At 45.8% G+C, this 16,591-nt stretch overlaps 1 protein-coding gene across 2 annotated transcripts; it reads left to right on the top strand.

Annotated features, from left to right (window-relative positions):
• The first annotated feature begins 13,534 nt into the window (after positions 1 to 13,534).
• On the top strand, positions 13,535 to 16,242 carry LOC6726747. Of its 2 annotated transcripts, none has more exons than XM_016176008.3 (3): positions 13,535 to 13,681; positions 13,733 to 15,337; positions 15,409 to 16,242. In XM_016176008.3, exons 1-3 carry the CDS (start codon positions 13,679 to 13,681, stop codon positions 16,051 to 16,053), a joined length of 2,253 nt encoding a protein of 750 aa, XP_016033234.1. In that variant the 5' UTR covers positions 13,535 to 13,678; the 3' UTR covers positions 16,054 to 16,242. The 2 variants fall into 2 exon arrangements, with proteins under 2 accessions (XP_016033234.1, XP_002102158.1); XM_002102122.4 differs by having other exon boundaries at positions 13,561 to 13,681; positions 13,733 to 15,331.
• Positions 16,243 to 16,591: the final 349 nt, after the last annotated feature.

The following is a 16,591-nucleotide window of genomic DNA, read 5'->3' as shown; positions in this document are numbered from 1 at the left end:
CGAGAGATGAACTTAATGTGGTATGTTGGTGCTCATCTGTATACTAAAATGGATGATGTGGAGGTTAAGGAACTTATGTACATGCGTGGAAGGGAGGCTAATTCGTAAAGATAGTATAAAGTGGTCAATTATACTATATCTGTAAAACCACTCCTTCCTGGCACCGCAAATATTTTGATGTCTTAACATTAAATAGCCATAAACTGGATCGTATAAAAATATATTACTTTCATCGCAGGCATTAAAGAGAAAAATCTTAAGCCATTGGAAATTTGCATTGGTTATGTGCGCAAATTCAATAATGTTCTCGATTTATGTACTCGATTTAATGGCCAAGTAATGACCACTAATAACGCCATGCCATCGGTTTATTTGCTTTCGTCTTATTATTTCCTCCTAATGATGGGCAAATGAATTTTTTAATATTTACCGAGACTGGCGCCATTTTTAATGAAATTATAAATTTGATAGCATGTTTGACTGACTTTTATTGGTCTTCTAATGCCGGATTCGTTCAGTTTATCCCCCTCCAATGGAAAACAGACTGTGACAATGGCAACACCTACGGATTTTTAGTCCATCACTTTTTTAGGTTTTCCATTCCTTTATTTCCAATTCCACTGCGACTTAATTTATGTGCATTTTAAATGCTTTTTTCGGTTTCTGTGGCGCATGCGCTTTAGTTCTAGAGGGACAATAGTTTTCCAAGCCTTTGCCTGCAAGCAAATCACATTTTTATGGTTTACACACATCAGCATTTTTATAGCCCAGTTGACGTTGCTCCAAGCGCAGTCTTCTCATCTCATCTCGAAACAGTCACATATCTTTTTGGAAGGTGGGTCTCTGATTACAGTACCCATATCATCAAAGGCGGGATCTCATCAATAGCGATCAATATTGAAATTGAATTCTTAAGTAATCCCAAAAATTTCATTTTCCAAATCATCGATAAGTATTATTTGCGAAAAGTCGTTGTTGCCAGTGTTGTAAATTAGTTTAGAAGGAAGAAACATAATGCAAGTAAAGATTCAATTTCAGGGAGTTTTCAACTTGAGTAAAACACAAAAACTTTCTCCGAGTGATTGTTGCTTTGGGGCGTGACCCCAATAGTGCAAATTGGTTTCATTTTCCGTTTTCCCATTAATTTGCCATGCAAATAATAGAAAAGAGATTCTCCTCTGCCAACGAAAGTATGGGATGATTACTGAATTGCTATGCAAATTTCCACTTCCCAAAATGAACAAGCCAAAGAACAAAAAGCGAGACGAAACTTTTACCTTTGGGTCTTCCACTCACCCCAGTCACCCCAGCGAGGTGGCTCCATCGCCTAATGCCCCCTCTAATTAATGAAAGTAAATTAATTTATACGTAAATTGTTTTGTTTGGAGACGGTCCGCCCCTGGATTCGGGGTATGGGTCTTATCAATGGCTCTTGGCCGACGCTTCTTGAATGCCTAATGAGGCAGCGGGGAGAAGAGTTCAATGTTTCTGGCTCCCAGTTGACTTGACTTAATTCGCTGTGTAATTGCTGGTTCGGTTTCGTTGGGTTCCTAAGTGGAATAGTGGAACGTGGGAGATTTCCCGCTTATCGAGTTCCGAACTGGGTGAGGGTGTGTGCAGGGGTACATGGCACAAGTACTATCAAATCTTCTTAAAACTCAATCCAATATCCAAGAAGGCACTAAACATATTCTTCCGAGTGAAGAGCCTAATAGACAGACGTTCGTTTCCTAACCAGAAATATAAAAGTACGAGTATTCCTTAGAACGCACGTAACCTTGATGGTTCACTTATCTATAGTTCTTTGTAGTTGTGCTGAACACAAACGACAATCTAAGGCTGCAATGCCGTATTACTCGTAATAAACACACTTAATGCGATGCATAGAAAACCCCATTAAACGCATCTCCTTTCTCTCGGCCAGCAAACAAATGCCGCAATTGATGTTCAATTATGTTTTTGGCAAGCCGCAGAAATCCACTTTACTTAGTTTGCGGTGAAAGCGCTCGCCAATCGAGTGAAAGCTCATTAAGTTGCGTCAGGAGTCGTCCTTCCGTCATCAAGCGGAGAATGGGAAGGGGGACAGCTTATAACGACCGGACCGAACAAGGACATAAAGCAATTATTTGCATAGCCCCGAAAGCGGCGGACAAAGAGCGCAAATTGCAGCGAACAAACAAAGAGCGATCTAGAAGGGGGGGTTCGGCGTAGGAGGAAGGTCCTGCAATCCGGATAGCGTTGAAAAGCGTAATGAGCGCCGCATTCACCTGAAACATGCCCACTGTGCAGCTCGGACGTCCTGCGGCCCACTGTCGCTCAGACGCCCATTGTCGGCGGCCCACTCGTTTGTGCATTCATTTATTCAATTGTGGCCACTTGCTAGGACAAAAGCCCCTTGGCTTCTAGGACACACACAATGGGCAGCAAATTTCCCAGCACTTGGATATACATCCAATAAAAGTATTTGGAATTCGTACGCGAATTCTTGGGAGACTTACAAAGTCTTACGTTGAAAGTTTGCAAGATTTCATCGAGCTTACATTCGTCACTAAACGTTAAAATGCCTCAAAAATGGCGTGGTCACAGCTTTGCCACATAAAACGCAACTTTTCCTCGCAGTGTACACCCCCTCCTTGAACATTGACTTGTTTGTTTGCCGCTGATTGTCGTCATCATCCTTACATCGCCATCATCCACGTTGTCTTCTTCTGCTGATTTGTGTTGCTCGGCTAGGAGCCGGGGATTTTCGGGCGATAAAATCGTGGGGGAGTGGGTCGCAATGGAGTAGCTGATGACGGACTGGCGCTGTCAGGCGCATTGAAATTGAAATTGTTGCGAGGCCGGGTGATGCGGGGAGACTGGGGAGGAGTCGGGGAGACCCGGCTCGTGTCTTGTGGCGGTGACACTTCGCCTTTTGTGCACCAGATCCAGATCCAGGTCCAGATCCCCACTGAATGCGAAATGTTGTTATGATTCCTCTAACTTGTTGCCATGATTGCACATAATTGGGTCACATGCTTGTCACAAAAATACTCCCCCCACCACCGGTGGCACTCCCTTTCTCCTCCTCCACTTCATCTGCAAGATTTTCATTAAAATTGTCAGATTTTCTTTTATTTTCGTTGGCCCCTGTCCCATGGCTTCTCTAAATTGCTTTCTTGTGTGGCAGCAAAAACAATTTTTCTCAAATGCCTCATGTATGGCTTAGTATATACTCTACCAATAAAGGAAAGTTGGGTGAATTCTCAAAATTAAATGTATCCATTGCAGTTTGGGTTAAGAATTCAAGAAACGTTTCAATTACACTTATTTCATGTGTTTAAATTGAATATATACCAATCCCACACATATTTTCAAGGACTTTTTAAATATTTTATATAAATACGACTAATGATATCAGTTTAGGTAGTCATGGGTTTATTAATATGATGGGAGAGGGTATCTTCGTTTCGACTTGCTGCTTCCTCGGCGATTTGTTCGTTGCCATTTCATCTTTTGATTGCGTACACAGTTTTTTCCCGATTTTTATTATGTGCCTCGTCGTTTATTTTGCAGTGCATAATTTATGCCCGGTCCTCGTACTCCCGGTCTCCTCCGCTTATCTGCCTCGGTTGGCCACTGCCGTCCGTTGGAGTCGCCATTTTTTTCGCTTCCTGAGCCAGAATACGTTCCCTTTCCCGGCCCCGATTCCCGATTTGGGTGCGGTTCTTTTCTGGCTACTGCTCCGCTGTCTGTCCGTCCGGTGTCCAATGTCCGATGTCCGATGTCGCTCGACGGAAATGTATTTACACCAAAACGTCCGTAAAATGGCGGCCATAAAATAAAGTTTTAACGGATGTTTACGCAATGCGCATGAATTGTCCGATATTGACAAGAGACAAGACGGCAAACGATTGGTCGGGCGCGAGGAGAAAGAACTCCGCGTCCGCGGGGAAAGCCATTGAAATTTTAATGGTCCGGGCCAGTCGCCAGTCGCCCAGTCGACGGTTTCAATGGCTTTGGGGCTGGCGCAGCTCAACAGAGGCAGAAAAACCTTTAAGAACGACGTCTGTGGCAGGCGTGAATGAACATTTATTTAAGCCGGGTCTGCATGATTATCCCTGGTCATTCGGAGAAGGAAGGCCTTACTAAAGATATTCCACTAATATTTGTTAATATTCACTTAAGCAGGAATTCCAATGTAGCCTAAAATATCAATTCACAATCTTTCGTTATAGAAACTTTGTTGGAGTATGTTCATTAAGCTTAAAATGCATTTTAAATTAGTAATTACGTAATCGGGAAAGAAGTTTTTCTGAATAAGCTGCATTTAATTATGCAGAACATGAAACTGTGGAATGATAATAAAATAATTTCTTCTATTTCTGTCTATTTTGAATTTTTTTATTAATAAAAAGTTAATAAAGTGTTAAATAGAAAAAGACAATAAAATATTTATCTTTTAGTCTCAACAATTTCTGTATATCAGCATCGTGTGGAATATCACGACCCCTTCTACGCGCTTCTCAAAAATTCTAGGTTAGGGCTTTTTACAATCGCCAAATCGGCATGTAATTTGAGTCAAGCCCTCATCAGTTTGAACTTGGAACTGGGCGAAAATCGGGGACGATTTGCAATTGACAACATAATTATGGATCGCCACACAACGGCAAATGGGGCACGCCCACATAGTTATGACATTGACAGGACCTGCTATCTGTCCAACCCATCTCTACCCGCCTCCTTCCCACCTCCCAGAAGAACATGTACATATATATTTAAGCGAGGGTTGCAAAAAGAAGGCCTCTGCTGGCTAATAGCGTCGAAATGTCGTTACCAATTTATCCGGCGACCCTTCAGCGAAAAGAAACTTCACGCACAATAAATTTTTCATTCGCTGTCATTAAATCATTTCGCAGTGCCCCCGAAAATATACGCAAAAAAAAGAAAATATAAGCGCGGAAGCAGAAAGGAGCCAAGGATAATGACAGGCAACGTGCTGCAAGTGTCAGGCAGACAGGAAAACGGAAACGTATTGGCGCAGTGAAGTTCGCAATGGCTGCCAGACAGAAGAGGAGAAGGAAGTTCGGGAAATGTGTCGGGAAACTCCATGGTCGAGCCTGAGAGATTTGTGTTGAGAAAATTACAAATGGATCTGATACCGCGAGTCTTTAAATATAGACTGCAAAGCAATTTTATTATGCCCATTTATTTCTTTGAAAATTGTTGACCAACATCCACCCTTCGAACGGGGCACTGTTTTTACATTTGCTGAAGAAAAATCAGTTTAGGGTATATCGCATTCATGGACCTCGTTTAGCGTACATATATCCTTGTTTGGGACTGCGGAAACGGATGCGGGTGCGGACAAGCTAAAAGCGCCTGCCAAATATGTAGATATATAAATGTGGAAATGCAAAGTAGTTGGAACGATGCGACAAATACCCATGAATATCATAAATTATGCAAAACATATTTGATTAAAATTCATTTACTGCCAAGAGACGAGGGGCAAGGGAGGGGAATGATAAATGCCAGACAAGAAAATCAAAGCAAATCACTTGCAGTTGCCGAAGAGCGCCCCAAATGTTTAATAATGGAAATCCCCAGAGCACGCCCAGAACTCAAATGCAGGACTCGGCACACGTGTGCTTGCACACGCCACACTTCATAAATTTTCCCTCGCCGGCGGCTCCCGAGCATTTACAGTTACAGTTATGATTGCCCGAAAGTCAACTGGGGGACGACCCGCCCGTCGGATGTCCGCCCATCCAGCCCTCCGCCCGGCGTCCGGCGCTAAGCCTCGAAAAAAGAAAACCGCAACAAAGTAAACACACGGATGCCGAAGGAAGAGAGTTTTCCCTTCGACGGATGTAAGCCTCTGAACCATTCAAACAGACGCAGTTACACAGAGAGAAAATCCTGGATGCATGAGGGGAATGATAGAATCGGATTACTCAAGCCAACTATCAAGCTATAGCTTACATTCAACGCAGATGATCAGATACTCAGATACTATTTGTCAGATACTCCTCCACCATTATTACTCACTTCGCCAGAAAAACTGAAATTTATTTCCTGTGTAAAAATCACCCCTGGGTAAGAAAAGTGAGAATACACAGACGCATTGCGGTCCAATGGCTGAGCTACGAATCCTGCGCCGCAATCAAATCATCTGCCAAGTTTATGATTTATTTAACTTTTTTAATTGACTTTTTCCAAAAGCGCTCGCTTTCCCTCGAAAGTAAGGACTGCGTGTGAAAGGATAATGGTGGGTCTTCAAACAGGGAAACTTCACTTCCAGTCCCTTGTTGTTGTGGGCCAAAGGAAATGCGTCATATAAGCGGATGCGGATGCGGACGCGGATGCCGATGCGGATGCGGATACGGAGGTGTAAGTCGTCGTGAGCGTGGGCGGCTGAGCACACAACTTGGCTTGTTGCAAATCCGGTTGAGTGTATTTATTTTAATGCCTATTTTTATGCTCATCCGGCTGACGCTCAATCTCATTTCGGAACAAAAAAGGACATTCAATAAAAAGAAGCGATGCGAATTCCTTTGAATTATGTAACGGTAACTGGTAGTTGGGTGGGGGTAATGTGTGGGACTTATCTAAAACAACATTTACTTGGAATTTAACTGAATTTGTACTTTTTATCATGTGGGTTTTAAACGGTATAGAGCATTGGCGGGCAAAAGAAATTTCTTCAGCGAGCGATCAAGAATGTACCTCATATTAAAAAAGATATTTTTGTATCTGACTAAATATACATCCCACACGCATGCGAACTGAGTCACCCGGCGGATCGGTCACCGTGAAACCGAACTAATTTGACAGGCAACTAGCGCCGGACCCAGGATGTCCAGGATGGACAGCAGGACAATGCAAAAGGGATCGTATAGCCCCAAGATCACTTGTCAGTCTGGGGCGAAGTCTAACTTTCTGTTTCTTTGGCCGAATAAAAGCCAAAACACACCCAAAAAAGTATCCCACAAACGGCCCATGACTGGCAGAAATATAATTTATGAGCTAACCGAAAAAAGAAGCAGAACAGGACATTTGATGTATACATTTTGAGAGTTGTGGAGACACAAAACAGATTTTGATGGACACTTAACAAAACGACACCAACTGGTGCCCGGGACCGCCCCGCGGAAACCTTCAGGTGGGGTTCCCGAAACCGAAGATCTTCACATCGTCGAGCTGCGCGGGAAGGAAGGTAGCACGGGAGAAGTACGACATATTTCATATTTTATTTATTATTTAGAAAGGGTATGCTGCATAAATCAAAAGCGAAATGAGTACGACATAACAACACCAAAAAGCTGCGACCAGGCCCAGATGGAGTTGGAGATGGTGGTGGTGGTGGTGGTGTTCGGGGATCTGGGAACTGGGAGTGGGGATGTGGGGGAGGATCGGAGTGGCAGACGCAATCGCAGTCATCGAAGTTGTCCAATGCAGCCAGCCAAACAAGCAAACTGCCGAGCGACCAGCCAACCAGCATATCAGACGAACTCAAAATAAAAGCAATCTCCAAACCCAAACCCAAACCGAAACTGAAACGCGAAAAAGTTCCCACATGTTCACAATTTCGTACACATTACGTTTATGGGCATTGGGCGAACCGAGGCAAAGGAGCTAAAAAATATATATAAAATCAACAAACAAAAACAATCATCGAGAAGCCCACAGATTTGCAAGTAAGGCATAAAATATCATTCATTCAGAATTCGACATAATGCGATTTCATCGTCTGTCTGCTGTTCGTTAAGCGAGGTATGGAATGCTCATTTAATTCCAATCAGGGTTAGGGGAACTCTATAGAATATCGCATACTTCTTTACTTGCGTAAAGATAGGCTAGTTGTCCATGGTTGGGAAAATCATAAACACTTATTAAAATTATTAAAATGAGCCAGTTTCCAGTTAATTGAATGTCTTACACATTGTTCTGTGACTCGTGGAATATATGGTCATGTCCGTCCGTCCGTATGTCTAGCTGTCTGTCCGTTCGTCAGTCCGTGCGTATGAACGTCGAGATCTGAAAGCCCATGGCTGCGCAACGACTAACTAATAATCGCAGCCCTCGAATATTTATACAGATTATAGATATTATTTGAGTCCCAGAGTATCTTTGTAGCTACTTAGCGACTTAAACAGACTTTCAATGGCACGTATCATAGTAATATAAATTAATATCCACCAGTATTTTGCCCAAATATGGCACACATAATTCACTTTTTTCTGCCGATGTTGGCTTGAACACTTTTCTTTAACCGCTAACGAACCTATTTCGCTCAGTGTACGCCAGTGGCATAAAGGGCAACCAGAACAACAGGCAACAGTCAAATGTTATGTGTTTGGTATTTTCGCGTCACGCGTTGTTCCACCTCGGTTTTTGTTGTTCGGCTGCTTGTAGGTGGGGCAGGGGTTTGGATCGCAAGGTGAAGGAGAAGGACTGGGTGAATCGATTCGCGGATTGCGGCTGCGCACACGCCTGAATGCGAAATAAGGCACCTTTGTGGGCGGGGGACAGGAGCTGGTCGCAGGGGCGGGGCATATCAGCGAAATGATCGCAATCTCAACGCAAAATTTGTGTTTGGCGTAGACATTTTTTTACTGTGCCAAGGGACCCGCGAGGATAACCAAAAGATGATGAAGATGAAGCAGCAGCAAATCTGCAAAAAGCTCGGGGAATGTGTGACCCCCCGCCCGCGCCTGTCTGCTGGGTTTGCGCCAGGTTCTTGGCTACACATGAAGAAATTAATTACTGCCAATATGTGCTTAATATTTAAGACTTTTTAGATCATTATTCATTACAAACGCTGTGGAGAACTAAACATAGCACTTAATAACGATCTTACAATTAGTAGACTTTTCCGACAAAAGGTTGTTTTCAACTTGAAAGCTCATTTATTTTCATTGCAGAAATACTTGGTGGAGCAACAAGAGTGAATTGACCCGTTTCTTTCAGTGCATCTTCGGCGTTTCGAGGTCCTCGGCCAACGTCGTGTTGTCATAATGAATGGTGCAGCTTAAGTCATTTCATTTTGGAGCTTGGAGCTGGACTCCAGGCTGCTGCGTTTTTTATAGTGCTGCTGGCGCCATGAAATATTAAATTACGAGCTGCTGTTTGCGATCACCCGTGTCCCCTGGACCGCTCCACCGCGCCACCGCCCACCCCCCAGCACCCCTCCCGCACTCGTCCTGCTCATTAGGCACTGAGACATTCCGCATACGCCGAGTGTGTTTGGCTTGGTTCGCGAATGAAATTAATAACTAAAACGTTGCAGCCCATAAAAAGGGCAGGCGAAATCGATCCACGAATCGGCCAAATTGAAATTCCGACTTGCAGAATTAATAAGTTAATTTCTGCAAACGCCCCTTGATGCCCAATCCATCTGCCCGTATCGCTATAGGCAGTATGTTTTGCATAATTACACCCGGCTCTTCCACAGTTTACGACTCTGGCTAATTTGCCAGGTATTCCAGGAGGGGGCGCCGGGGTGCCGAGGGTTTTTATGATGCGGCCTGCCATTAAAAAGGTTAAAGTTGAGGCTCAGTCGCTTAATGACTATCCTGGGGCCACTTGGGCATATGCGGCCTTGCCACTTGGGGCGCTTGTTAATTGTTCGGACATTTATGGCAATGGGTTGACACATGTTTGCAGGCATCTTCATGGGGCAAATGGAGCGAGGAGCTTACAGGACATCCTAGGTTGATTATGGGATGCTCAAGAAGTAATTGAAATAACTTTCTATCTGGTTTCAATATGGTTCCTAACAATAAAGCAATAATGCCTTGTTAGTCATGCAATAATGTTCAACATTATGCTGCATCTCACATATTTAAATTGCATTAAAACAATGTGATGTTATGTATTTTTTTAATATTTCGGTCAGTTTTTTGTACAATACCAGTACAACACAAGTACTACCAAGTAAGTAGTTGCCCTTTATTATGGTATCACACTTCGTTGGCCTTAAAAGGGATCGATGGCTCTCGCCACCTGCAATTGCACGACCACAACTTCGACTGCGACTTCGCTTCGGACGGTCAGTAAATTTGGCCGAAATCAAATAACGATAAAAAATCACACGAATATTAATTCGCGGAACTGCAAAGGCCTTCAGCCAAAGGCAAAGCTGTTTATGAAATTTATAGTTGCGGCCTAGGCAAAAAAGACCCCAATCGTTGAGTCCCAGTTTTAGTTCAGGTCGAGCCCGAGCCGGAGCCCGAGGTTCTCCTCGCCATTCCACAGCTGGTCGTGTGAGAATGTTTGGGCCACATGTGCCCCAGTCCTCATCTGCATCCGCGTCCTCCTGCAAAGCATCGTCCTGATCTCGGCCGCAACCCCGGGTTCAACTGCAAAAAAACACATTTAACCGAATCCAATCCAATCCAATCCAACTACTGGCCAAGTCCGAAGATCGCCTCTAATGCCTTCGCAAAGCTGGAGTCTTTGTTTCTGGCCTCTCCGCCTTTATGCGATCCACTTCCCTGGAAGTGGGAGCCTAAGCCCGACGATGAAAATATTTATATATATAAGTATTTGAGCGCAGACTTATCGCCAAACAAGATCAATGAGCACGATATCAATAAGCTCTGGTGTTGTTCCAGGCCGAGCAACAAGAACCGCGCTGGAGGAGCAACTGGCGCAGATCATTCCCATGTCCACGGGGCAGGTGGGGGTACTATGGGAGGGGGAGTATGTTTCTATGTTTCAGTGGGTCTACTAAATAAACTGTTTTTTTAACTATATTGTACCCTGGAACGCTGCTTCCTGGTAGTGCCAATCAGCAACATGCAATTGTATTGATGGTTTGGTGAAGATTCAGTTTAGAGATCAAGTAATCTTCATACTCATTATGCAATACCTGGCGCAGTCAAGTTGAATTTAAGCCATATGTAGATATGGCATATATCTTTTGTTTGTACAACTGCCTTATGAGTTGTCTCCTAATCCAATTGGCCAACTAATGGCAAAAGAATGTGGCTCGAAATTTGTCAGAATCTGTCTCGCCCGTCACTATCATTAAACAGATTACATTTGTGCTCTTATAATTTCAGCGCGATTTCGCGGAACAGAGGAAAGCGGGAATCTATGCCACGAGCACAGACCCAACGACGACCGACTCCAGATGAGGGGATAGGATTGGACTGTTGGACTGGTCGGATTCCAAGTCGCAGGCAGTATCTGTTTGTGTCTGTTTGTTTACCTTGTGGCATTTGCATATTTTGAATGTTCGCGGGCGACTCGTGGCACGTTTTGCAGAAAACCGCGGGGAAAACGCGGCGGAAAACTTTATCGATGATTGTGTGGGCGAGTCATGCGGCCCAGTCGCTTGACGACCTTTTCATAGTTCTCCATGTCTTTTGTGCTCGTTCTGCGGCCGTTGTTGTCAAACAATTGTCACAACGTGTCGGCATTCACACGAACTTTATGTTTTATCCAACACCTTGGCGCAAATCTCCCAGGGGTTAAAGTTTGCGTATGCCTCGCAGCCCCCAGTGTAGGGGTTCGGGTGGGGAGGGGTAGGTTCGGCTAGGTGGAGGATGTGGTGGATGTGGGGTCGTTGCGGCGCCCGATCAGTGATCCATTGCCCTACCGCATTGCAGGGCATCGTTCATCAATAACCGTCTGCGGCGGTGTTCCATCAAAAGTCGCCAGCGATTGCACAAAAACCAACACTCCGGCCGAATGGTCCTTCAATTCGTGGCTAATAATGAGCGGAACCTCAGCGGTTCCATTGTTCTGGGCCCCTCCGCGCCTCCAAATATGTATTCATTATATTTATGGCACATTTTTACCCTCGAAGGGAGGGAACAAAAGAAACACTTGTGCCCAGGGCCCGACTGACAGGCGGAATATCTTTTTTCTCGCGATCGCTCCGAACAAACGATCGATCGGTGGATGGATCGGTCGGTGGATTGGATCCTTCCCTGAATAGATCACTCAGGCGAAATGAATTATTGATGGACCGATCGGCGAAAGGGCAGGGGAAATCACAAATCACACACAAAAACGCATATGGATCTGCGCCGAGAGCTGAAATGTAACCAGAGCTTTGACTTAATGTGGCATCTCAACCAGATCGATATGTCCATACAGCCGCTCCACCGAAACCGCTCAACTTTGGCGACTTTGTCAAGTCCTCCTCCTCCTGCTCGACTGATCATTTGTGATATATTGTTTCGGTAGCAGTTTGTTAAACGTGATCAATTTTTAATTACCCATCATCATCATCATCCATCCATCCATCCATCCGTCCAACCCAAGCACCCATCGCTCGATTGTCGTATCAATCGCACCGCACAGAATGTAACTCGGACGTTTGTCGCATGTCACTCAACGATTTATGCCCCGAGCGGCTTTAATAAATGTGTGTTGGCCGCTTTTGGACCCAGTATCTGGGGATCCTTCGCAGTACCTCTGCTCCCTACCTCGCCGATGCCTCCACCGGGCGACTTTCTGCCTGGCCATGTGGCGCCGTTGTCGGCTGACCAATCCAACTCCTTCTCCTCATTTGGAGCGTGTGTGCGCAAAATGTTTAATTAGTTTTTGTCTAATTAACACTTGGAACACGGCGAAAGCGACTGGCGTCGTGTGCCACCGAAGGCGTGAAGATCAAAAGGTAAACATGCTTCACGGATCGCAGGACTATTTGCAGGATATTAAGTATACCGAATGAACTCCCTGAAGATATTAGCGTGGCTATAGCTTTTGTCCAACACTCAGTCCTGCCATGATTCTCTCCATTAAACTAACTTCGCTTATGGAGCCCTAGACTCCTTCGGAGAAGTATGTGCAGGAAATGGTTATTGGTTAAAGTTGGCAAAAAGTTGCCCTTTGGGCAAAGCCTCTTCCAGGGGCCTTGGTGGAGCAACATAATTTCTGTTTCGGCACACGCCCATTTTGCCACCAGAATTCCACAGCGTCCACGTTTCGAGGGATCCGAGGATGCGAGCCCTTAGGCAGCGAGCAAATTAAGGTGAACGCCCACAGCACGTGCCGGCAGAAAAAGTAGGGATAGGAATTGGGAAACGGATAGGGAACGGGAGCGGGATCGGGAGTCAAAAGACCAGGTCGGCGAATGGAGAACCGAGAACCGAGGACAGGAATCAAGGCAGCCAAGCTGGCTGCCAAAACTGCTGTGGAAAAATTTGCCACTTGAGTTTCGGTGGCTGCCCTCTGCTCCTCCTGCCCGAAAACCACTTGAAGTTCTTGGCGCGCGCGTTTATTTATTTTGGTACGGGGCACAGAGCAACAAACTAAAAAGTAATTCTCGGGCGCAGCATAATTAGCTGCTAAGTGACACTAATGGGCCGCAGTTGCATGCCCCTAAAATCCGCCTCGTTCCCGCCCATCTTCGTGTGCCTCTCCAGAACTTGATGCACTTCCATTTGTCGGCGGCTCGTTGTGTGTGGGCAATGTGAAGTTCTCGATGGTGAGATGGTGAGTGAGTTTTCGTTGGTTTAGCTAATTGAGTTCTGTTTTTCGGGCCAGCGGTCCATATGGCCACTTGGCTCCCTTGTGGCTGCCAAGTTGAGTTGGCCCGGTAATTAATGGGCCTGCTGAAAGCAAGGCCCTTTCACTGGGAAAGCCTGCAAGCTCTAGAGATCGGGGTTGCCCGGCACTAGATGCCAGGAATTCAGTTCGGGACCCCATTTCCCCGCAGCTACACCCAAGAAGATTAGAAATGGTAAGTAGGCTGCTCAATTTGCTTTGGCCGCTATTGTAAAACCACCCCAAGTCCCGTCATGGTCAGCACTACATAAGCGCCAGAAGCGTGTCGACAAAGGACCTGGACGATCCTGAATCGGGAGGAGATCGTAAGAGTAACGACCGAAACTTAGTTCCCAAGACGGTGGGCCACGGACGGAACGTCCAGGAAGCTCCAGGATGCAGGGGAAAATACAGCAAGCATTCAAAAGATGATCTCCATTCGGGAAATGAGTTGGGAGGTATGCCCAAGGATACAGAGTACATTTCAAGTGATCCCGATGACTCGCAGTCCTGGTCTCAGGAAAGCCTGCTATCCAGTGATCGTTCCAAAAGCTATAGTCAGATATGTAGCGAAATCTTGGAAGAGTCTAAGGAGCGACAAGAGAAGGCTGAGCGCGCTTTTCGGGTCTACCATATAAACAGATCCAAGCTGCGTAGGTCGCATCAACAATCCTTGTCCAGGGGTCCGGGAAGTGGGAGCAGCTTGGCCTCGGAGTATTCAAGTAAATCGGGAGCAGGCTACCACGACTACGACAGTCCTTCGACAGACCCTTCGCGAGATCCAGTTCTAAAAACTCGTGAGTCCTTCGGCTGCTTGGAAGAACCACTTAAGCCAGTGGCAAATATAGATAAGTGGACTAGACCAAAACAGTTCAAGGTAGAGTCATATAAAACAGAAATAAAAGAAAGGCGCAGTTACCGCAAAACTCAAGAAGCCAGCCACTCGTATTCATGTCCATTGGAAAGTAGGATTTCAAAAGGTTCGTCAGTTACCAGGCACAGAGCAAGATCATGCGTCTGCGCCCAGGAGTCCTCGGCCTGTAGCCTTTGCACTGCCCACTCCAGATCAAGAAAGCGCCATTCCGAGCGCTACGACGCAGAGGTGACTGATGGACCCGATTACCCTGCAGACTGCAGAAGTGACATTCCTACCACTGCGACATCGCAATTTCGCTCACAAAGAGATTATCTTTCGAGCTGCAGCACACGCCATCGTCATCATCCTCATTATCATCGCCAGAGGAGTGTGCCAAAGACGTATCAAGATCGTGGAAATAGTCCCATTAACATCAAGACGAGGCGCAGGACGCACGACTACCAGGAACCTCACTCCGCATTTGGCAGCGAGAAAGCGAAGGCGGTTCAGGTCTGCAGATCAAGTGCCTCCATTGGGGTGCAATATCCCAGTCAGGACGATACCGCAGATTGGACTGATTGGACTCCAGATACAACGCATGGTGACCCACAGCTCAAAAGTCGTAATGGCAATTGCTCGAGATCATCAGAAAACAAAAGGGATATATCTGATGAGCAACGTCCAATAACGCTAAGGGATACACATGCTAAGGATGTCGACTTACCTGATTCACTTGGATCATTTTCCATGAAGAAGCATCTTAGCGTCATTACCGAGGTTGCATCTGAACACCACGAAGATCCAGATCAAGATATGATCGATAGTGAGCTAAGTAATCCCGTTGCTCTCGAGACTCATGACGAAAGTGAACAATATGCTTATGATTATGAGTATAGCTACGAACCCGAGATAAGCAACAATAACGAATTCGTTTCCGATGACTCTGATCCTAGGGTATCAAGTAAGGAAGGCTATCATATCGATCAGGAAGTAAGAGTAAGAGTATATAAGCTTCGGCTTGCCGAAGATATCTTCCTTTCTTGTTTGTTTTTAACTATGGTCCTCAGGACTATGTAATAGATAAGCAAGAGATGAGCCACGGAGGTGGGTCAGATGCATCTTCGAGTGAAGTAGCCAAGTCGAAAAGCTTCCTCACCCTTAAGATATACGACGCTGACGAAGCCCTGATGGAAATCCCAGAGGACTTCGAGGGCCCTGCCATAGTTCTAGATGATGATGCCGACTTCTTGGACATCACACTGACCGACGACGAGGAGAAGATTCGCGCCAAGTTGATGGCAGCGGCACTCACTACCAGAAAGAGTACCTCCTCCATCAGCCCCAATAGCAGCAGTCTTAGGAACCGTCCGCCCACAGAGCCGATTAGTCTGAGCTATAAGCCCAATGTTATCTTCACTCGTCGATCGGAGGTGATCGAAGATAACTATGCTCCTCGTCCGAACGATCGCGTTGCCCTGCTTGCGGAGAAATTCCTGCAAAGCTTCAGCGAATCTGCCACTAATGATTATGGATGGAAACCCTCTGAACAGGAGGTGACCTCTGCAGACTCTATTTCGCAATTGTTCAACGAGAATGGGGTCACCAAAAGCGGAGGCGATACTCCACTTTGCGGGGACCGTCAGCTGCTGTCCGTGGAATTCAACAGGAAGCTGCAACGTCAGCTCAAAGTGATTGTAGAGAGTTTCCAGTGAACTTCCTTGGAACTTATATTTTCTATTTGCAATTCCGTGTCAGAAAATACATAGCGGAGTTCGTTGACCGCCTATGAAAGTTCTGAACATAATTTACTTTCTATTTTGCAGGTAACGAGACCATGTCTTTCCAATTCACAGGGTGTGCGATTTTACAAAATTATATTTTTCAACGAGCTCAGTTCATAATTCTTCCTCCTGGCAAGCATTTTCCCCGTTTCGAATAGCTCTGAATCTGAGTCGGCTGTGGAAACTACTTGAAACTTTCAGCGGGACGGCGAGGCCGCCTGGCAGTCTGCTGGCTCGGTGTGTTCTTCGGATGGCCCTGGTCCTATGCCGAGGTGCATAAATCAAGTTCAGTGCTGGCCAAGTGTCTTGCTGAAGGGCGCAGCCATCGAGTGGGGCTTGCAGTTGCAGGAGTGGGGTGGGGTGCAGGAGCTGCTCCGCTTTTCCCGAGCATAATTAGCCCGTGGCTACTGTGAGTCTAGTCGCGCACTTGCCACACCGCCTCGCCTCCTCGCCACCTTGCCCCTCGGGC

The sequence above is a fragment of the Drosophila simulans genome, chromosome 3R (assembly GCF_016746395.2).
Source record: "Drosophila simulans strain w501 chromosome 3R, Prin_Dsim_3.1, whole genome shotgun sequence".
NCBI lineage: Eukaryota > Metazoa > Arthropoda > Insecta > Diptera > Drosophilidae > Drosophila > Drosophila simulans.
This window is presented reverse-complemented; position numbering and strand designations above follow the sequence as displayed.

Excerpts from the sequence above, each read along its gene's own strand:
- LOC6726747 (XM_016176008.3), top strand. Across the intron at positions 15,338-15,408 it reads ATATCGATCAGGAAGTAAGA|GACTATGTAATAGATAAGCA; the intron begins GTAAGAGTATAT and ends TATGGTCCTCAG.